Source organism: Thermobia domestica, chromosome 2 (genome assembly GCF_964235325.1).
Source record: "Thermobia domestica chromosome 2, izTheDome1.hap1.1, whole genome shotgun sequence".
NCBI lineage: Eukaryota > Metazoa > Arthropoda > Insecta > Zygentoma > Lepismatidae > Thermobia > Thermobia domestica.
The window spans coordinates 18,161,610-18,185,442 of record NC_137455.1 but is presented as its reverse complement, the minus strand read 5'-3'; the positions used below and the strand labels follow the sequence as shown (position 1 = coordinate 18,185,442).

The 23,833-nt window shown below is 36.8% G+C and overlaps 1 protein-coding gene across 1 annotated transcript in view; it reads left to right on the top strand.

Annotated features, from left to right (window-relative positions):
- The window catches only part of LOC145670990 (centrosomal protein of 104 kDa), a 279,449-nt gene that overhangs the window by 144,788 nt on the left and 110,828 nt on the right, over positions 1-23,833 (top strand). Inside the window, exon 4 of the mRNA XM_081739624.1 lies at positions 23,520-23,740. Coding sequence (XP_081595750.1) covers positions 23,520-23,740 — 221 coding nt within the window. The remainder of the gene's footprint in view (positions 1-23,519; positions 23,741-23,833) is intronic.

Genomic DNA, 23,833 nt, shown 5'->3' with positions numbered 1-23,833 from the left:
ACACATGTGTGGATACACGGAACTGTGGGACGCTCCGTTCGTTGCGCCATCTCTTGTCCACCCGCACGAATTAATTCCTAGACCGAAAACTTACAATACCAAATTGATTATTCAGTGCAGGCGCGCACCAGGCCGGTAGCCAGCCCAAAAATGTAGGGGAGGCTCAGCTAAGTTAGGGGGGGCCAGATCCAAAAATATTATAGTTCATCACCATATTATAGTTAATTTCAAGGCTACCCTGAAAATTTTAGGGAGCCGCAAAAATTTAGGGGGCCCGGTCCCCTAGCCTCCCTGGATACGGGCCTGGCGCGCACCCATAAAATTTTGGTGAAAGGGGTCCAGGGTTTGGAGGGTTGGAGCCCAATCCTTCAAGCCATTATGTCTATGTAGTATTGAACGTGTATTATTCTGAACGTTAAAGGACGATAAGTAATTTTGTAAAATACTTTCACCTATGTTGTCAGAAAAATGATAGAACTAGATTGTTTTTATAAGAGAAAGAGTACAGATGAACTGTAAGATCAAATTAGGAATTAGGAATTAGCTTTCTGGACTGTCGGAAGGCCATTTTGCCCGTCACGTATATGAGGGATGATATGCCTCGGCGAGTACACTATCCGATAAAAGGGAAGGAAGGAATCGGCCTTGGGACCATTATGTTAGATACCATCCCGGCATTTGCCTGGTGTGAATGAGGGAAACCAGAAAAAAAAACTCACTCAAGATGACTGGCCTGAAAAAGCTGTTATACTTTTTCGACCGAATGTTCTCACCGGGAATCGAAACCGGTACCGCTCGTACCAAATGTGAGAGATTAGCAACTACGCCACGCAGGGCTACTGGAAGATTAAATGTTCATGCTACATTAATCATTTCACTGTTAAACAAGTATAGTTTTATTAGAGAAAGTGTGTTAATGTATGTTGAGTTAGGAAGTTTGGAGGGGGGATCCGTACCAGATGGATTTCTCCATGGAACCACCCCTCATTCAGTGTCACATTTTAATGGCATTACAGTGACATAAATATACTAACTTTGGATGCTTCTTAATAGTAAATACGCATGTGAGCCGAGCAGAGTCATTCGCATACAAAGGCTTTAGTGTATAAAACTATGATCATGACGCATATTTCGAATAATTAATATAAAAGCTACAAGAGATTGTGAAAATTTGGATTTTTTTTTCACAAAGGATTTATTTCGAAAACTTACTGAGATATGTATCACACCCAATTGTGTAAATGGTTTTCAGTAGACCCAAAGATTATATAATGCCGTTTACAGCAATTTAATATCTCAAACCATTCAGGAAATATGAAAAACATAGGTAGATATTGATTAAAACAACGTCTTTTGGGGCATTTGTATTGTTGTATTCGTTTGCTTCTATAACATTACAACAATTGTTCTTGGTACTTGTAATCACAAGTTCTCGCAATTACTGTACATAATTTTAAGGTGGATCACCACCCGGAAATCAGTGCATATTTTAACTCATTTCCTTAACTACTGTGCAATGAAACGTTATAGATTATAAAAATTGTACTATAAGATAGAGTATTGTTTCAGCTACAGCACAAGATACTGATTCATTTGGTTGTCTCTCCTGATATCGAAAAAATGTAACAAATAAAAGAAAATATTTGATTCGTTTTACAATGAGCACACAAGATGGCACTTGCTGGTAGATCTTACTTGAAGTGCTCCGTTTTATGAAATGTTTCTTTGTATATGTAAAGTATGTTAAAGCAATAATCTTATCACGAAATAGATATATTGTTTGACGATTTTTCGTGCTATGTTCCATATTTTATTTCAATATTAATTTACATTTAAGGAAATAGCTTTTGAGACGAAACTTGCGCAGAACGCCATAATGCGTTGTTGCCAAATTTGTACGTTTACTGTAGTAGTCACAATAAGAAAATTCCTGGATTCTAGCGTTGCAGTGCGAGAAGCAGAATCACGGTAAGGGTCAAAACTAAGTTCTCCAGTAAGTATCTAAGCAGAATTCCATGATTACTCCCTTTATTATCTGGCAATCAGTAAACACTCGACACTATCTGACAATGCCGCACTATTCAAGCAGCGTTTAGCATAGCACCGAGAACCCCTAGTGATCCACCTTAAGTAGGGTGCTCTGTACTCTGAGTATTTTTTCTTTCTTTCTTTCTTTCTTTGTTTTATTTAGAATTCATTCCAATTAAATCCAGTTCCTTTTGCAGGAACATCAAAACTCATAAGTTTCTCAGACTGAAATAGATTAGGTATGTATGCAATGAAACCAGAATTTTATCCCTCGAAATAAATCAACATTAAAGATATATTGAAGTGTCATTTACCGATGCTTCTCTTTCGTTTGTGTTAAGACTCTATCAAACTAGGGGCGTCATTTGAGGAGGGAAGGAGGGGCAATTGCCCCCTGAGTTTGAGAAATACATGTTTTAATCAACTGTATACTAATATACTAATAAAATACGCGAATTTCTTATGAGTAGAGAATCTTGATCTCCCTCTTGGAAAATTTGAAATGACGTTCCTGTATCAAACTACATTATAATAAGCGTTGAAGGCAAGGTCAAACTCTGAAGACAAAAGTAAATCATTTGTAGCTAAGGAAATTTGATGTAAGGTGGAAGAATCATGGAAGAATTTATGAAAAATTCTAAGATTATTTTCTGCTAAAATTGTGTATAATTGAACAAAGTTTAATCAATTTATTCCTAATGTTTCATTCAATACAAGAAACATTACAATAGGCAGTGGCGTATTTAAGGAGGGATTCCGGGCTCAAGCCTCCCCCGAAATTTTATTTTCTATATTAAAGTAAATGAAATATCTTGCAGAATTTTCACATTTCCAGGAATAAAGTTAGCAAAGCCCCCCCTCCCGAAACAAAAACGTAAATACGCCACTGATCATAGGTAATATTGTCGGAGATAATTGAACAATGGAGAAAATTTACATTAAATAAAGAAGATATCTGAAATGCATTAACACAACATATAGAAATACCTATAAGACACTGTTGTAATTAACATTTTATGAACTACATGTTCAATATCAGAAATTTCCAAGATATTAATCGATCATATTTCAAGTATTAACTGTGCAGAATATAAAGTAAATGACTGTCTCAATTTATATTTCTGTTTTTCCTTTGTTTTTATTCTTCTAGCCCAGTGATGCCAATCTGAAACATAATAAAATCCCATCTTGAGAGACAAAAATCCCCATTTTGCTCTTGAATTTCCCACGCTCGACAAAATTTTGAAAATTTAAAAAATATGAAAAGTGAAGCTATTGTATGTCATCATTTTCTTCAATATGTGAGTGAATTCAGATCTATATTAATCAAACAGTTTATGAATAAGCAATTAAGAAAGAGGATTGAAAATGTTGAAGAAAACAAAGTGTACATTTTGTTGTTAGAAATTAGTATCAGCATTAGTCATTTGTGTCGTAATTTTCGATGGAACGTAACGAAACTGGATAAGACAAGCCTCATTCTCCAGTAATTTCGTGTGGAACGTTTTGGAATATGGTAGTTTCCGTTTGGTATTTTTTTTTTTAATGCCAGAGTTTATAATAAGATACATGGTGCTTTTTTTTAAAGATTCTCAAGTCACTGTATAAATCACTTCTATACTTGCATGCCTTTTACATTAACAATATATGACAATTAGCACTGATTTGAAGTTTATTGAAGATTCATTAGTTCACTTCCCACCGGGCCGGTACCCAGCCCCAAAATGTAGGGGGGTCGGTAGAAGTTAGGGGGCTGACCCAACCATATTATAGTTCATCACCATATTATAGTTCATTTGAAAGCCTACTGTGAAAATTTTAGGGGGGGTAGAAGTTAGGGGGCCGACCCAACCATATTATAGTTCATTTGAAAGCCTACTGTGAAAATTTTAGGGGGGGCAGTAAAAATTTACGGGGGCCCGGCCCACCCTATCTCCCCGTGGATACGGGCCTGTTCCCGCTCATAGAATTTATTGGCATTGACGAAATAAATGTACGTTAAATAACATATATGCTGCCAATTTCTGCAAAATCACTTTATCCCTTTTGGAGAAATTAATATCAAAAGATCCCAAAAATGGGATTTTCTCCACGGGTTGGCTCCACTGTTCTAGCCTAATTATTCTAGTCAAAACGTTTAATCTGTTTTTTGAGAATATATGGATTTACACACATACATTTAGCACACTTTTGGTAGGAAATTTGTTTTGTTCAGTTCACAATTATGACAAGTGTAAAACATGACGTCATCTTGCGGAATTTCTTTTAGATAAAAAAAATAATCTTGGTTACAAATAGCATACAGTACATTTTATAGTTTATTTTTCCATTTCAAAGTTTCTTTTTCCATGACCTTAGAATGACTTCCCGTCATCTCTGTTTGACAAAAGAAAAATTTTCTTTGTATTGTGGATACATTGGGACTCTTCATCTTCTGAAGTGTGAAAACAGAGATAAATTCAGCTGCCCAGTTGAGTAGAAAACCTTTTGAAACTTCTTCAAAAACTGCTTTTTTTTTCTCTTTTTACCTTATTCTTCTGGGAAAAGATGTCAAAAGTAAACTAAGGGGAAAAAATGTGATAAAATAGTAATGAAATCCCCAACTGTGAAGATTAACTCATGAATTTCACTTCGGAAAGTATGTTTATCAGGTGCATTTGGTAAATGTAATTTTTCAACTATGAAGAGATAGTGTATGTTCAGTTTCTCAAGGATGACAAAGAAGAGTCATGACGCATCGAAATTTTAGGGAGACATCGAGAAAATATAGGTTAAAATATAACGACCACAGTTCATATATTTATATAACTAAGGCTACTGATATATCAAAATCAATTTTACACACTGTATACCTGATATTACCTTTTCATTATAGTACGTAACAAGTTAAACAATTACACTCTTTAAAATTGTACTGTACATATAGATTTCACGAAATGAATTCTTTTTTATGCATTATTTATTTTTCGTTGCTATGACAACTAAACTCACATCGTCGAATCACTAACATAACAAAATATCATCGCATAACAACAGAATAGAAATTACTTCTATTTCTCTCTTCATATTCTTCTTCTTTCTTTCTTGAACAGCTTGTGCATATTTTAAAAGTACATTTTGCCCATAAATACAAATAAAGATATAATAAAGATTTGAAATATAAGTATCGTTGTATGTGGCGCCTGGACAATAGGACTTTTTTTTTTTAAAAAATACAAAAAGAGAAATCCTGGACCGTTAACTATTACATACTAATTACTTGTTTCTGAATGACCCTCGTATATATATAAAAATTACAATTCATATAGTCATATATCATATTTATTTTTATATCAATATTATTTTCATATTTTATTATAATTCTCTTAATTAATTTCATTTCAAATATTTATACACTTCAACGTCGAAAACAGAAGGTACATTCAGATAACGGCATAGAAGTTGTTTAATTTTAGGTCTTTTGGGGCCATTGATATGTATTATAAGTTGAAGGTTAACAAAATCTATTATTTTATCGGGCAAAACTAAGAAGATTGAGAAGAGGTTATCATTATGACATTTACATAATTGCTCTTTTAAACAAGAAAGGATCAAATATATGATATATTCAAACAAAATATATACACATTTGGCACACTTTTGATAGGAAATTTGTTTTCTTCAGTTCACACACAGTAGACAAAGGGAGCTGGTAAGTTATAGTGTTTCAAGATGCTTGCTGTAGGATATACCAAACATGTTGTGAGAGTACAAAATCATACTTACTTTAATTGTGTGTGTAACCACTTCGAACAGCTAACTGTAAAGTGATGAGACTAAAATAAAAAATTAGTTTTAATACGAAAAAAAAATATAAATTAAAATTCAAATATCGACAATATCCAGAACAAAACACAATAATTTTACCTTTAATTGTAGTACGAATGAATTATCTTCATAGAATTCAAGTGAAGTGCAAATAACAAACGAAATCATAACGGTATTTACAGTGAAATAAAACAAGAATCAATCGAATATATTTTTTCGGACGCCACAACATTAGCTTAGGTTACTTGACCAATGAATTTGTTTAGGTTGCATTGAAAATCATAAATCGGAATACAGTCTTACGCGTTACTTACTTCTATAGTTCTTTGTTTCCTATTTCGAGAATTTGTGCCATCTATGGAATTTTTACGAAATCCAATTCGAGGGAAATCAGATCTAATGAGTACATGCTTCGTAAGTGTAGTACGATTACTATTACTGTTGCTACTAAGATTACATTCAGTTACATTACCGGTAAAATTAGGTTCAGTTCTCATTCGTTTTACTGGTGGCGAAATGTTGTTTCTCCCAACAGAGCTGTACTTGTCCGTTACACGATATCCACGGTGGTCTGTCCTACCACGGTTTCTGTTCCACGAAGACTCCCTTGGGGCATCCAATGTATCTCTGTCCTGCTTCTTATAAGCAGCTCCATCGCCGTTAGACGGATAATTTTTATCGGACTTCTTTTCCTTTCTGTCAACCCATTCTTCTCTTCGCCGATCGTTTCTACGTCCATTTCTGTACTCCGTCCTCTTTCCTTGGAACTTATCTCTCCACATGATATTTCGAATTTGGTTTCGATTAAGGTTAGTTTAGTTCAGGTTAGTATTGTATTGCAACATTGATGGATTTTCAAAATTTTGCAATGTCATACCTAGATGATTGAAATTAACACATTACATCACGTTCTGTACAAGCACCATCGGATTGTCCACTACTATCATTTTGGTCTTTTCGCTGAATGAATATTTCAACAGCTCCAACTCAATCGGCCGATCACTACAAACGTTGGAAACACACGTTCTCTTTCTCAATTTCATGGGTAATGTAATCAACTTTCTTCTTGCTACATGAACCAAGGTCGCGTGCATATCATTAAACAATTCTATTACAATTACTACATTTCCAGAATTAATATCATGTTGAATATATTGTGAATATAAGCAGTCAATAGCATTCACTAGACGAAGATGACCATAACTTTTCGCACATTGAGTAGACCCTATCAGTAAGGCAACCAAAAACATTAGAATGAAAAGAGAAGTTGGGATAATCTGATCCAACCAATACCGCATTATGTTTTTGCGAAAGCTCAGCAAATTTCATCAATGCAAACTCAGGATCTGCATTTTCTGTTGTTTCTGAGGAAGGTTCAGGTTCATTTGGAGCATTCATGCTAACCTGTGATGACATATCTTCTGTGAACCTACGTAGTATTTGATCCATTTTAAGGTCACTTTGTTCAATTCGTTGATTTGTCTGATTAATCTGTTCTGATAAATGTTGACTGTTGACGTCGATCTTACTATCGAGTTGTTTCATTTGTTCCATTTGTTGATTCATTCGGTCTCCAAAATCTTGCCTTAATTGTCCCATCTGCTGTTTAATTAGGTCAGCTAGGTCAAGGGATTTCATCTCCCTATTACCATTTGATTCAGTTGCATTTCCAATATCAGGAAGACTCATTTTGATAATTCTGAAAATGTTTCTGCCACTCCTTAATAAAGTATATTCCGTTTTGATATTTTTAGCAAAATCACTACGTAGCCTCAAAATCAATCTGCAATACTGGAATTGTTTACTTAACTTCACACAAATCTCCTAAATTTCTGAGGCGGTAAACCACCAATTTTATAACGACCATAAGATGTAATCCTTGACGGAAACCATCAAATTTATAACGTAACGTAAGGTCCTCAGTATGTATATTTATATAACTAAGGCTACTGATATATCAAAATCCATTTTACACACTGTATACCTGATATTACCTTTTCATTGTAGTACGTAACAAGTTAAACAATTATACTCTTTAAAATTGTACGTATAGATTTCACGAGATGAATCCTTTTTTATACATTATTTATGTTTCGTTGCTATGACAACTAAACTCACATCGTCGAATCACTAACATAACAAAATATCATCGCATCACAACAGAATAGAAATTACTTCTATTTCTCTTTTCATCTTCTTCCTTTCTTGAACAGCTTGTGCATATTTTAAAAGTACATTTTGCCCATAAATACAAATAAAGATATAATAAAGATTTGAAATATAAGTATCGTTGTAAAAAATAGACCATGAAATTTCTAGTTTTAAAGAAAGTGAGTGATAATAAAGAAACGAAATTACATGAAATATTTCAGTTTAACGTCCCACAATTGTCCATTTAGGCTAAAGGAGACTATGGTTAAAGCAAGTGAATGATGATGGAAGAATTAGTGGAATGAGAAAATAGGAGGAAAGGAGTATCCGAAAAAAACCCACGAGCACGATGCTGTCCACCACAAACTTACTGGGCCGGGGATCGAACCAGTGACTCCACAGACCAGAAGTAAGCGCTCTACCACTGAGCCACCATGCCCCCAATAATTATAAGAAATGGTAGCATGAGAATGTGGAAGGAAAACAGGTCCCCCACAAACTTCACTTGGGCCGAGATCGAACCGGAGCGACCTAACATCAGAGGCGAAATCTTTACCATTGATTCATCGTGCCCTTTCCACCCCAAGTTGAAACATTTACACCTGTTAGATTTTTAAAAAAAATCTCAAGAAGAATTCGTATTAACCAAGATCATATTTGGGGAAATCATTGGAGGTGAAAACCATTCAGTAAGTTTTGCGTATTTTGGTACAATCCGCGGCAAAAAACCTGCAACATGAGCATATAAGTTTATTGTGAATTGACGAAGTCTTTTGCTCCAAAATAAGTATGCACGGGAGGAGACCGAGGTTTATCGTGGCGTGATTCATTCCACTTAGACGTTATGTTCATTCCCTGTGCTGTTAGGCGTAGTTTCACAATAAACTTACATCCTCATGTTGCAGGTTTTTTGCCGCGGATTGTACAAGAAGATCAGAAGAAGCACTTTGTACTTGGCTAAATGATTTCGTGCTTCAGGCTAGAAGCACTTTCTTACTATGAAGTTTAACCAGGCTCCAGTTTAAAGACGCGTCGGTCTCTTTCGCGGTATAAGTCGTACTAATTACTATACTTCACCAGTCGACTTCTTACAATTATATATTTCAAAGTACCCCTCTTTGGTTTTTTACGATGTAATCAAATATGTTGAATACATAACAGATAAAAAAAAGCCAATTATGTATTTTGAGGAGACAGCATCGAGATAATACAGTACATGAACTTCCAAGGCTTCGAAATTTGAATTGCCTTGAGAAACACCTACATAAGATACTGACTGATATTAATATTTCAACATATCAGGGGTAAAAGTGCAGGAGAACGCGGGGGGACGCCGTCCCCCCACCTCCAAATAGTATGTGCGGTGCCCTCCAGTTCCTAAAAAATTACAATGGGCAAAGATAGGCAGTGAGACGGCGTGACGTCATGCTGTTATCCAAAGTCCCCTACCTTTTCAGATCCACTTTCACCCCTGCATTATATCAAATGTCGCTTTATTTTTCGAGTCCAATAAATTATCCTGGAAATAAAAGTGAAGATTGTCTACAAGGTCGGGGAGAAAAATAATGTTCTATATTCACAAAATATTCAACCATAGCAAATAAAAATTGACATAATTCAACCTCTGTATATTTTTAGATCAAAAATCCAATATACTTCAATCAACAATTTTCTTTTACGCTTTATATGTGGAGAACTACATACAGTGTAGCCAAACCCAAACTACCAGTTACCTCAGTATGATGTGCTTATTCCGTAGAAAATACGAAAACTCGAATTAGAGCTGTTCAAAAAATTCGTGGTCCCAGATTCAAGATCCAACGTATTTCATTCAATCAAAAAATTTCTTGTAAGCCTTATAACTACATATAGTGTGACCAAACCCAACCTATCAGTTAACTCAACATGATGTGCTTATTCCGTAGAAAATACGAAAACTTGATTTCGGGGCCGTTCAAAATTTTGTGGCGCCTGATCCAAAAACTACTTATTGGCCAAGATCGCAATCTTTTGATCCATTTTTGGTTTTGCTAATTTTCTTGTTTGTATACAAATCTTCACAGGCTAGGGTTGCCACTCGTCCCGATTTTATCGAGACATAAAGTGTTAAGTAATATTGTATTGTAAATTGTTAAATAAAAATTGTTAATACATAAATTGTTATAAATTGTACAAATTGTACTTTATAAATTGTTAAATACAAACAATTAGAGATTAAAATTAAGCATAAATTTAACCTATAATTAGTCGAAGGTTGGAAAACGGTAGTGATGGACACAAACTATTTTTCGTTAAAATCGAAAAGAGTGAAGTGTATAATGATCCTTTTATTTGACATGATTTGACCCATATAAAAGATATATTTCTATGAACTTTTCATGATATTATTTGTTTCTGGATTTTAATTTATTTCTGCTGCAGATTGATTTTGTAGACCAATCTCATATTTCAAAAGTTAGTTAAAATAAATTAAGGAAAGAGGAATATAAATTCCAAAAGAAAAACAATACTATTTCACTGCAGTAGTTATCAATCTTGAAACAAAATAAATGAACATCGTTTGCGTGATTCGCAACTGTTTCTCTTCTTTTTCTTTTATCGCAATGTGTTCTCTTACGTGATGTCATGCAGCGCCACCACCGGCACGTTCTTGCAATGGCACACGTGAGCAGATATTTATCCGGTTTGTTTTCATATAACGCACAAAATACCCAACTTTTTTCTTTGTAGATTGTCATTTGTTAAGCTAGATAGGTCAGTATGTAAACTGTAATGTAATTCCTTTCCAAATTGCCTTTGACAGTGATGAAAATGAATGATGAAAATGGAATGATTGATTATGAGAAATGTCAGTTACGTACACAACTCGTCGATTTATTCTGGTTCTCTTAACGTAAAGCGTTCATCCTGTTTTCAGGTGTGTTGTACAGTGCTGGAAATTGGTATAAAGGCAGAGGGATATTTGAAAATAGAAGAAGGCAAAAATGCCGAGGATGGAAAAAAGATGATATATTTACAAAGTAACACTGTAGACTGCACAAAATCAAAGGCATATCGTTTGCTAATACGTCACTAGCACGTGGAGTTTATACAAAAATATAAATTAGACCATTTACGCGTGGAAATTAGTATAAAGGCACCCATTGTCTTTGGCAAAAAATAAAAATGCAGTGTACGGTACAGAAAGGAAAATAGATGTTCAGTGTTTGATTGACCCTCCTTTCTTCTGAATGGGTTGGAATATACGCTTCGGCATTGTGTTTATGAGATATCTTAATTGTTGCAGTGGAATAGCTGACCACTCTTCTTGTATCGCGTTTTTCAACTCAGCAACCGTCCCAAATTGCCGACCATTGCGATAAATAAGGCGCGCAAGGATTCCCCAGAGGTTTTCTATCGGGTTAAGATCCGGGCTTCTCGCTGGCCACTCCATAACCTTGATGCCCTTACCTTCAAACCACAGTCGGGTTGCCACTGCCCTGTGGAAGCAGCGTTGTCCTGCTGCAAAATCAGATTCTGATCGTCTAACTCCTTATACATCCGCACCAATTCTATTTCTAACATCTCTATGCACGTACATGAATTCATTTTGGTGTTGAGTCATGCAATGTTGGACGTACCTTTAACACAAAACGCTGCCCAAATCATAACACTTTCTCCGCCAAAATTTCTGCTCATTTGCACTTGTTCCTCTTTCCTAAGGTCATGCCAATAGTATTGAAAACCATCCGGACCATCTAAATTGAACTTCTTCTCATCACTAAACACAACGTGATTCCATTCGGATATCCACGACATATGTGTTTCCGCAAACTGGAGTCGCGCCTGCTTGTGCGTCGCACTAACGGGGGGTTTACACTTCTGTTTCTTGAATATAAGATGTGGATCTTGATTCAAAATTTGACGCACTCTTCTGGATATGGCAGGTAAGTTGCAAGCAGCAACAATTTGGAAAGATGACATATTTCCGGCCCTTGCCTTGGGCACAATTCGTTTCGCAGCCTCCGAAAGTTTTCTTGTTCTACCATACTTCCCATTCTTTCCGTATTGTGAGCCCAATCGAACGTAATTATCAATTACACAACTTGAACGATTTAGCTGTTTTGCAATTGGCCGATTTGACAGGCCTATGTCCTTGTACGCACAGACACGTGCTTGTTCCTCTCGACAACAATTTTCCACGAGGCATGGCCCACACAACAGCTCAAAGACGTTCGCACCCGCACTTCTCTTATCGCACTATGTCAGCTGATTCTCAAAGTGGCATCAGGAGTAATGATGAACGTGTAGAGGGCGCCAAACAACAAGTAATCGTGGGTGCCTTTATACCAATTTCCACCCGACAATCGTCTCATTTCGCTTTTTGTGTAAACTATGCGTGCTAGTGACATATTAGCAAACGATATGCTTTTGATTTTGTACAGTCTACAATGTTACTTTGTAAATATATCATCTTTATCCATCCTCGGCATTCTTGCCTCCTTGTATTATCAAATGTCCCTCTGCCTTTATACCAATTTCCAGCACTGTATGAGTTCCCTCGCGGTTACTGTACACGGCTCTGGTGCGGAAGATCCGTGTTCGGTTCCCCTGTGGGAGCTCATGTGGTTTGGATCCTACGTTAATTTTTTAAAATCCATGTCTCATCTAGTCTTGGTGCTGAAAGGGACTCTAAACTTCAAACCAACTAACAATTACGTATGTTGTAATATTTTATAACGTTAGCAGTGGCGGTTCGTGAGATTTGAAAAAAAAATTGGAGCGCATTCAAAATCTATCTACATTTTAAAATAATGTTAGAAGGTTGCACGGTGGCTCAGTGGCGCATGGGGTCCTTGGATCGATCTCTGGTCAAGTAAGCTTGTGGTGGACAACATCGTTCCGTGGGTTTTCTCGGGGTACACCCATTTCCTCCCCATTCTCATTCCACCAATTCTTTCAACATCACTTGCATGCCTTAATCATCTATTTCCATCTCCCTTAGTTGAACAGGCATAAAACGTGGGACGTTCTACTAAAACATTTCATTTAGGGACACAACTTTTCATTCCAAAGATGCTGGGCTCCCCACACTAATTTGATATGTATTCGCTGAGTTTCCTTACCCGACCGTTTCCGAAAAATCTGACCCGGAATCTGACTTTGTAATGTATAGTATGGAGCTCAATTTCTAACTTTTCACGCTTATATCTCCGCAACGGTTGAGATCGAGGATGTATCCCGTTTCGTGTTAAGTTCTTCTGGGACAAGGTATCCAACTGCTATAGTCTCTACTCGAAGTCAGAGTTACACTTGGATAGGTTCCCTCGTTAGTAGCCGCATTGCTCTGTGTCGGTTGGTTCGCTATTTGAAAAGTTCGTCTTTTTTCCTGAACACACCTCGTATAATTAAGTGGTTTTAAACATAGACTGTACGAAAGATTTAACAAAACACCGTTTGAGGCCAGCGATGTCTCATATACCACATGACATGGCATAACAATCCTAATAAGAAACCGTGTGTAAATTTTCTTTGCTGTGATTCTCAAGCACTTTAACACAACCTTGCAGTTATCTTTCAGTGTGGCGCTCTGATGCATACAACAACAAATAACATAATAGTTTTAGTTAAAAATAAAGAGTGAGAGAGAAAGAATCATACTTGTTAGACTCATATGTACTATTTATATCTGTGATTATATTTCGTCATTTCGGGGTCACATTTTCGTTAAAATCTCAGCAATCACATGAAAGTATTTAGTTTAACGTCCCACGATTATATCCTTTAAGCTAAAGTAGACAAATCATTAACGAAATTAAATGATTTTGAATTTAATTTTTTGTGCTATCACATCGGGAGTCGAATCTGGGAATACGTGCACCAAGGACGAAGGCGCTAACCACTAGATCGGCGATGAGCAATTTGGCAATTACATTTTGCTTCTAGTCTTCACTCTTATTTCTTCTTATTTAATCCTGAAGAAAGAGAAAATGAAAGCCGTGTGAAAAACCAGAATAGAATGAATGTTAGAAAAAATGTTCACTTTTAAGCTTTGTTGGTTAAACTCAACGCGTTATGGAGAACGTGTATACTGTGGAGGGACCACATGGTACGTACCTTCCATAAACTGTAACAGCTGCGTAAAATCGTTGTTCGGTGTCACATTCATCAGATACGAATCAGTTACCAGGTCTTGTAATAGGGTTATGGAAGGAGTTGTGCTCAGGGAAAAGTTGTAACGGAAGAAATACGAATGAACTAAAAGGAACAGGGAAAAAAAAACTTGGAGGAGAAGAGGGAGGGGAAGGATGTGTTGCAGAAAAATTAAATTATTCAATGTTATTATCGTTTAAAGGGGGGAATGTCCGAAGATATAAGATAAAGCATGTAAAAATCGAATTTACCTAAACAAAATGGTGGCTGAGTATGAATCCTCATGCTCAATTTTCGAGAAATTTCCGAAAAAACGATTACAAATTATAATTCTGTTTTTTTTTTTTTTTTTGGCAATTATGACCAATTTTAGCCCATTTTAGCCCGTATGAGAGATGTACCTCGATGATCACGCTACCGATGCAAATCTATGCCGTTGGCGTTGCATACTTCTAGATACCTAGAGATCCAGAGGCTATTTAGAATTTTATAAATGGATGAAGGGAAGGAAAGTTCAAAATTTATGCCAGAAAAATAGAATATCTCACGAGGCAGATGGCACTTGGTACATAAACTCTTAATTAGTAGTCAGCTAAACGTGTTCAAGCGTTTTCGAATATTGCACATTGAAAATAATTAGCACTTGAATGTTCTTGGAATTTTGTGATTATTTTTTTAAAAATTGATTTCCTGAGGGAGAAGCAGAGTGTTTAAATGTTTTAGAAAGAATAAACAACTTCAAAACTTGATATTAATAGGCCTATTTAATGATTGAACATAGGCCTATTTACGTCGAGTTGAGTTTCCATGAGTTCATTTCGATTCAAATCCGCATCTTAAGTGGGTTAAATTCTATAAACCCATTCTTTCCGTGCGAAGAACGAATATTTCAGCCAATATATAATAACAATAATCCAGTTGATACATGTGAGCGGTTCACGTTTCCGCTTCATAATTGGGAAGTCCCGTGATCAAATTTCACTTTCAGACTTCCTGACCGTTTTCCCCAGAAGTTTCCTGTAACTATTCCAGGCGAATGGTTGGATGGGTTCTTTATTTATCGATTGATTTAATGCTATTTTTCAGTACCGAAGGCTAGGAGACGTGAACCTAGAGCTCAGCGTAGGATCAGGATAAAATGAGTTCACATCAGTTTTGAACCCGGGTCCTCTGCACCGAAGGCTCGTACTCATATAACCACAGGGAAGCTCCTCCTTTAAATACAGGGTGATCCAAACTGTGGAAATACCCAAATAAAATCCGGTGTCGTCCCACTTGCGACATTCCTATCAGCGACAGGAACTGTTAACTGTCCTATGAGCGACCGATTCGATCTGTTAACTGCTCTATGAGTCACCGATTCGTTCATACTAAGATAATGGAAGAAGACACGGTTCTCTCTTCTTTAACTTGTTTCATGCTAATGCGATTTAGAACCTAACAAAATGTACTATGAAAAATTTCGCTCTACCTGAATTTAATATGTGAGACTACTCTCATTACACTAACAATGTTTTATACGTTTTTCCTAAATATTTTTGAATTACTTTCTATTGAATACACTGACTATATCAAGGGGAAAACTAACTAAATATTTAGAGAAGATGAGCCTTTATCTATAATTCTAATATAATTAAAAATTTCATGTTAGAATGATGCGGAGCATAAGTTTAGATTGAATATTTTTATGGCATAAGAAAGAAATCAGAAAGAGGTAGGGGCGCCCGAAGAAAATTTTCTAGGGAGGGGCATCTTCATGGTTGCTGTACCATGTCTGGTATATCTGGTATTTAATATACGTGGTTTGCTATATTACGTATACATTTTCGTGAGCCAGAGGGTGATCCCTGCCTTCCCATCGGGCGCCCATGGAAAGAGGGTGTTCACCACTTGAGGATATCAAAGAAATCTTTAAAAAAAAATGTATTCGAAGAAATTATTACACAAGTTACAAATCTCTCGTAGGACTTAACAGTTCGTCTAGTTATAAGGGATTACTCGTATTTCAGATTGCTATACGACAAGCTTTTATGTATAAGTCAAAATAAGGAAGGAAGGCAAATTAAGCAATTAGTTTACGTTTTAGTAGCTTACAATAGGGAAGAAGATAGTTTAAAGAGTTTGTTTACCTTTTGGATTGTTTAGAGTGAACTGCATTGTAATTGGTGGGATTGGTTGAGAATAGCCAATCAGATGTAAGGGATCTCAAAAGCTGTTTTTTTTCATTGACATTTAAAAAAAAATATTCACGGCGAAACTGTTATTACACGTTTAAGTTTTTCAAAATAAAATATATTATTGTGCTTAGTGAGTAATTAGATTTGAATTAAATTAAATACAGAAAACAGAGCTTTTGAAGAAAGGGAATATTACAACTGGATTTTCAATAATTACATAAGAATATACTTTTCATGGTAATGTCCCTGTTGTCTCGCTAAGTTATTTGATATGTTTTATGTCAAATCTAACTCAAAATTAAAATAAGTTTTATTTGCACTCACTGTAGAGGGAAAATATATTTGATGAACTGTATTACTGACACGTACATTTTTCGTAGCAAGGTTGTTCGGGCGCTAATAACGCCAGAGGCAAACATATTTCACGAGAGGGAATCATATCATCTTCCATCATCTCAATGTAAATGAATCGGTCGCTCATAGGACAGATAACAGTTCCTGTCGCTAATAGGACTGTCGCTTCTGGGACTAATTCATAAAATCCAAACCGTTCAGAATTAGGAAAAAAGGGAAAAAGTGATGATAACAGACGAAGGGGAAATCTCTTGAGACATATAGCACCATTGGTCGCCATCTTGATATGGCGGGAACTTTTTTTTAAGTGGGAACCCTAATCGTGTCATACATCAAATAGAACTTTTTTTTTTCAGGAATCCAGTGGTGAAATGCTTTTTGATTCTGTAACTAACCGTTCCAAAGTTTTAACAGATTTTCTGCACTTACCTGGAGATAACACTACGGGCAATGTGTGGTCCACTCACCAAGCAATTGTTCAATGTGTCGTCCCTTCTGAGCAATCGTTCAATGTATCCGCTGCTGCCAGTCATCCATTTTTCTTCCCACTGTTCTCAGGAATGCTGGCACACGCGTCAATAATCCTGCGTGGAAGGTGGTTAATGTCGCTGCTATTAGTAGAATAGACAACGAATTTCACGTAGCTCCACTTAAAAAAAATTCAATGGAATGGGTTCTGGGGAACACGGTGGCCATTCCACAGGTCCTCACCGGCCTATCCATTTCTGTGGGAATTTCTCATCGAGGTACTCACGAGCACATGATCCGAAATGAGATGGTGCCCCGTTATGTTGATAGAACAAAGGTAAAGATCCATCCTCTAATGCGATAGACGGCAGTACTTCCTCCTCAAGCATGTTACGATAGGTAATTGCATTTAAATTGCTCTTGATGAAGAATGGACCCACTACACGGACACTCCACACACCGCACCACACCATCACTTTGTCAGAGCCAACGACCCGAGAATCATCGTACCAGTGTGGATTGTTGTCACACCAACATCGGTGATTTTGCTTGTTCACCTCGTCCGAATAACACACTCACACATACACACAAAATGGCCTCGTCCAAGAACAGAACTGCATATGCGAATCGAGGATTCTGTCTGATTTGTTCCGCGGCCCACTCACAGAATTCGACTCAGTGGTCTGGATTATCCTCGGTTAGATGTTGGAATAGCTGTATTTTGTATGGGTGGCACTTATGCACAGACACGATTCTCAGGATGGACGTACGGGATACACCACATTCTTGGGGTAGGCGACCATACTGCGGGTGAGACTTTTCGCGAATGATGTCAACACAGCAGTGGATATAGCTTCGGCCGGCCTGCCTGATTTGGGTTTGTTTTTCACGGACCCGGTTTCCCTAAATGTCATTATAACTTTCCACACTGCACTATGGGAAATGTTCTCCTCCCGTTCTGGGTGACGAGCGTTGAAATCGCCTGTGATCTGTCTGCTGCTGCGCTCTCTTGAGATGAACATGATTCTATCCGCTCATCCCTTGTTAGTACCACTCCGTGTTACGCCACCTGAAACAAAAGAATATCGGTGAAAACTGCAGTGGTTGCTCGTAGAGCCAAAAACATTTCACCACTGGATTCCTGGAAAAACTTCAGTTCTATTTGATGAATCACACGATAGAGTTCCCATTTAAAAAATTCCCGACATTTCAAGATGGCGGCCGATGGTGCCAAATATGATGTCTCGAAAGATTTTTCCTTCGTCTATTATCATCTCCTTTTTTTCCTTTTGTCCCAATTCTGAACGGTTTGGATTTTATTTGGGTGTTTCCACACTTTTGGACCACTTTGTATGTAGGTTTTGGCCGACTTCCTAATCGAAATCCTTTTCAATCTTTTTAAGTTTTCAGTGTTATATATAATATTCCCCAATTTTATTAACGTAAAATTTTACTGATAAATAAATAAACCAAATACGTCTTTCACAACAGTATGAACATTCTTGAGACATTAACTAAATGAAATTTTAATTGTAAAAGCCTTTATGCTTTTATTCCGAATTAATATCCAAAAGAATTTCTTTAACATAATCTTACCTCTCACTTGTCAGTAAATAAGTGACATTAGGGAAGCCCAAGAGTTGCTAAAGACTTCGGCATTGCTTTTAACAAGAAACGCTTTCCGAGTAATTAAGCTTCGAGAGCGGCCGAGATGTTTTTGTGTTTGATGTGCGTACAGCATGATTACCAAAGGATTTATTACCCGAAAACCGCACCAGCAACATTACCATTCAGCAATTACTATGGAAGAGAAATGGGTTTGGATGGCTTTTACGTTTTCACTTCGTATCTCGCGTCAGATTAACGGCGGTGGTAGGATTTTGCACTTTGCATTGCTGTCAGAAACAGACCCACAAAACATATTACATTTTCAATTAACTCGGACGGAACAGGGACATTTTTTTCTTTACTCCTGAAATTTTAATGGAGTATGTATGTAATTTTTGCTCTCTTTTAATCCTGTGAACCTGTTAGCTTAGTTTACTTCATATATTTGAATAGCGCAAGTCTTTTTACGGTTCTATTTAATGGATTCTAGCATCTAAACAAAATAAAAAGAAAAAATATTGGAAGTTTTCTTTAAGAGTTTTTATTTGATACGATCGGACAAGAGCGTTCACCTCTGGTGCTTGGGGTCCCGGGTTCGATCCCAGCCCCCGCCAAGTGAACTTTGTGGTGGACAAACACCGTGCTCGTGGGTTTTCTCGGGGTTCTCCCGTTTCCTCCCACTTTCTTCATTCCACCATTTCACTCATCTCTCATCATCACCGTCTCCTTTAGCCTCATCGGCATAACCGTGGGACGTAAAACTCAGAGATTTCATTTTTTTTTTTTTCATTTCACGATCGGACAAGTAACTAAAGTCGGTAAGACTTGACTTAATCCTATGCATTTGATTGACCTATTAAGTAGCTTCTATTAGAATACGTGTGCACGTTCTAATCCAATATACTTGTGAATGTGTGGCCAATATTTGTTGAAAGGCAATCAGTTAAATTAGTGTTGTGTAAGGTTTGTAGGTCTCTCTGAAACGATTACGTGCCAACAGTGTGTAAGAGATAGTTTCCTGTCATTTGCACGTCAAGTAGGTCAAATTAAATCTCGCGAACTCTATGCAAACTTTTGTGGACCCCACGTAGCGTAGTCGCTAACGCTCTCGTCCTTGTTGCGAACGGTCCCGGGTTTGATTCCCGGTGGGAACACTTGGTTGAGAAAATGAAAAGCTTTTTCAGACCAGCCATACTCAGTGAGGTTTTCCTGGATTTTCCTCATCACACCAGGCAAATGCTGGGATGAAACGTAATGTATAGAACCAGCCGCTTTCTTCCTTCCCTTTCCTCGGATAGTGTGATCGCCGAGGGATGTCATCCCTGATTCGTCACGGGCTAACATGACCATAGACGACTAAAGCTCAGAAAAAATCTAATTCTTAATCCATGGAAACTTTTGTATGTCACTAATATCTCTAGCTGGACATTGGACAGACAACTGGATGAAGCAGACCTATTACCAATATACAAGGGTTGCCAGACGTCCCGGTTTTCCAGGACAGTCCCAGTTTTCAATAAAAGCATTAATGTACCGAAAAAGGATTTCGGAACGCCTATTTGTCCCGGTTTTCGTTCTTCACATTGAAAAAAAAAAATCAACCTGCAAGAACTAGTATGTCTCACCTAAAAACTGAAGGTTTTGGGAGGTTTGTGTTGAAAATTAATTTTACTAATCAAACAAGGAATTTGAAAATCATACCCATTCTTTTGTCCTCTCGGTTGTTTAGCTTCCATAAGGTAAAAACGCATTTAAAAAATAGTCAAGGGGCGTCATGTATTATGGTAATAATTTCATGAATATCGCTTTCAATAGAAAAGAACGTCTTTTTCCCGGGTCTTAGCTACTAGATATTTTATACTTCAATCGGCAGTGCAGAACTGCTTCATTGTTGGAACTTGAATCAACAACGGCAGTTACTGCATATTTAAACTGTGTATTTCGTCCTGCCTGGAGTCTTGTGAGGCAATTTTACAATCAAACGTTTTATACAGTCTAGTGAGTATACTGTACATATCTTTGCAAGTGAAGTGAAGATAATTGAATTTCTTTGTCTGTAGACTGAAGTCAACGTTGTTGTTTCAGATTTCTGGTTGAGTTGAGTTGATTTTGAGTTTAACGTCCCTTTCAACGGCGAGGCTATATGAGATATCTGGAATCCGAAGCACATTAGCTCCCGCTGGGAATCTCTCACGCCAAAGGCGCGTACGCTAACAGCTTAGCCACGAAGGAGATCTCAGATTGCTGATGTCTGGCGTTTAAAGTGTTCGCACCATGTCCAAGTGCAAGTGTTCTTTTCAGGAGAAATATTCAGTGGAATGGTCATTTATGAAACGAGGAAGAAGTGGCCATGAAGTATGTATAAGTGTTACATTAATACAGTATTTTTTCTTGCTAAATGCTAAATCTGTATTTCTTTTAGGGTAGTGTTTCTGACTTAGGTGATGACGCAACAAAGAAAAGAAGTATCTCTTCATCATAAATTAGAGGGCGTGTCTTAAATGGCGGAATATTTAGGACTGGTAATCACAACAAATCGGAATTCGGAATAAGGGACACCAGGCAGTTCTTCTTATGTTACCTTTTCACTTTCTTTATACATCCATTGTGGGGCTTCATTTGTGTTAATTGTGTGTAGAATGAAATTGAAAACTGAGTAGTAACCTGAAAAAGACAGGTAATTAATTGATTCTGATCAAATGAGTAGGAACTCTGAACTTATATATAGCCTGAGATAGGTGTCCTGGTTTTTCTTTACAAAAACTGGCAACCCTATATTTATCTGCTCCCATCTCCACTATTGCTGACTTCCTGTAGGCCAGAATTTACTTTATCGTAGCGGTGCTAAGCCAACACTGAATGTTCTTTGCCTCCTCCGAGAAATGACCCCGGAATAAGATACACCATTAACCATTCAGCTACCGATAATAAAAATAAACAAGTATTGTCAGACATATCGGCAGGGTTTTCTCCAAGGGCAAGCAAGAGACCGACACACGAGCGAAGTCGCGAATATGTACAGCTTGATGCACATAATATTTCATTTAAGACTATTATTATTAACACATTGAATAACTGTTAACTATAGTAAATGTATTAAATTCTATAGTGAGCGAGTAAGCGAATCTCGTACGTTTTGACATGTATTTTGATGAATCGGGCCCTTTTCGAAAATCCCTGCGGGCGCCCATGAATATTGTATATTATATGGATTGTCATGTTGTTCTTAATGTACGTTTAGTACACACTGTTTTGTGCAAAGTACGGTAGCAGTCAAGTATACTATACATCTCGCTTTAGACGAGACAATCTTGCATTTGAGGCTGGTGTCCTACTATCGAGAAAAGAAATTGGAGGACGCACTATTATCGCGTTTTGAGGCTGTAGACCAAGGGTGGTCAACCTTTTGAGGATTGAGAGTTGCTTGTCGTCTCAGAGATTGCTGACGGTCTACTTATCTGTTCATTAGTTCTCTAGGGGTTAGATAAGACAATAACAGTGATCGATACAAGCACTATAGTATATCACAGTAGGCTACCACTCACGACTTGTCGTTTGATTAGTACACCGTACACAACCTCCCAAGACTTGTCGTTCGACTAGCACATCACGGACTACCTGTCAAGATTTCCCGTTTGATTTATTATGTATATTAACATTGCATGTACAGAAAACAACAATTTAATATTTCATAGACTATGCGTGTAAACATTCAAGCACAACCATCTACATGAAAATGTAAAATTTATTTTATTTAAAATTTAGGAATTACGTTACGAAACTCAATTACCAAAAGACAAATACTTGTAAATGAAATTTTCAGTACATTGTTTAGAAAATATTACTTTAATACATTGACCGTCTTTTATTAATGTTGATTTTTTTTAATGAATTAAAGAATTTGTGTATTTTTACTTTCTGACAAGGGTTCTAACATGCTAAGTTTACAAAAAAAAAAAAAAATGAAATGAAATCTTTGAGTTTTACGTCCCATGCTTATGCCGGTTAGGCTAAAGGAGACGGTGATTATGAGAAATGAATGAAATGGTGGAATGAAGAAAGTGGGAGGAAACGGAAAAAACCACGAGAAAACCAGCGAGCACGGTGTTTGTCCACCACAAACTCCCCACGGCGCGAGCTGGGATCGAACCAGGTATCCCAAGCACCGAAGGTGAATGCTCTACCACTGAGCCACCGGGCCGCTAAGCTTACAATTTACTTTGATTTATTAAATTATTATTTTACCTGTGGCATATTGTGTGAAGTGTTACTGCTATTATGAAATATTTTTTTTACAAGTGCTGTATTTTTGCTTACTAGCTGTTCACAACACTCAAAATAAAATTATTATAGGTTAATAATTCGTTAATAATTCCCCATACTTTCTTCTCTAGAACAAAGAGTCCTGTAATTTTTTGTGATAATACTCATTCTTTAGTTGCCGTTCTGACTTTGTTACCAAATTTCTAAGTTTTCTATGCGTATTATATTTACATTGTTTAGAAATTTTTAAATCAGACAATAAGATTTATCTCTTATTTGTACTAAGTTTAACAAATCATTCTGGATTTGTTTAGTCTAGATGACTCGAGGTTATATCTTTTTCTAGATTTTAGTCTGCTCTTAACCTCTATAAAAGAATATGAGAGATTATATGAACTTTTAATCGCAACTGTGCCATTTTATTTCGAAATCATTAGATTTTCTATCGTAAAATACTGTACAATAAAATGTGGAAGAGCTCCACGCCATTTATTGCTATGGAATTAATTCAGTTTTTTTTCTTTCTTACAGCTGAAAAAATAGAATTTTTCGTTGGTAATGTACCGCCTGGGAAAGACGTCTCGTATAATTCAACACAATTTACTTACCTGGGATTCATCAGACTGTCCGATAATGAAAGTACAGGGTTCAAAGCCCGGGAGTTGAAGTCCGTTACTGTGTCATGTACAGGAAATTATCTTAAATTATTGCTTCATAAAAATCATCCGAATATTCTTAATACGAACAATCAGGTAAGTGTTAAAACTCAAGATTCGTAGTTTACTAATTAGTTCAAGGCAGATCCGTATCCAGGGGGGGTCTAGGGGGGGCCTAAATTTTCGCTG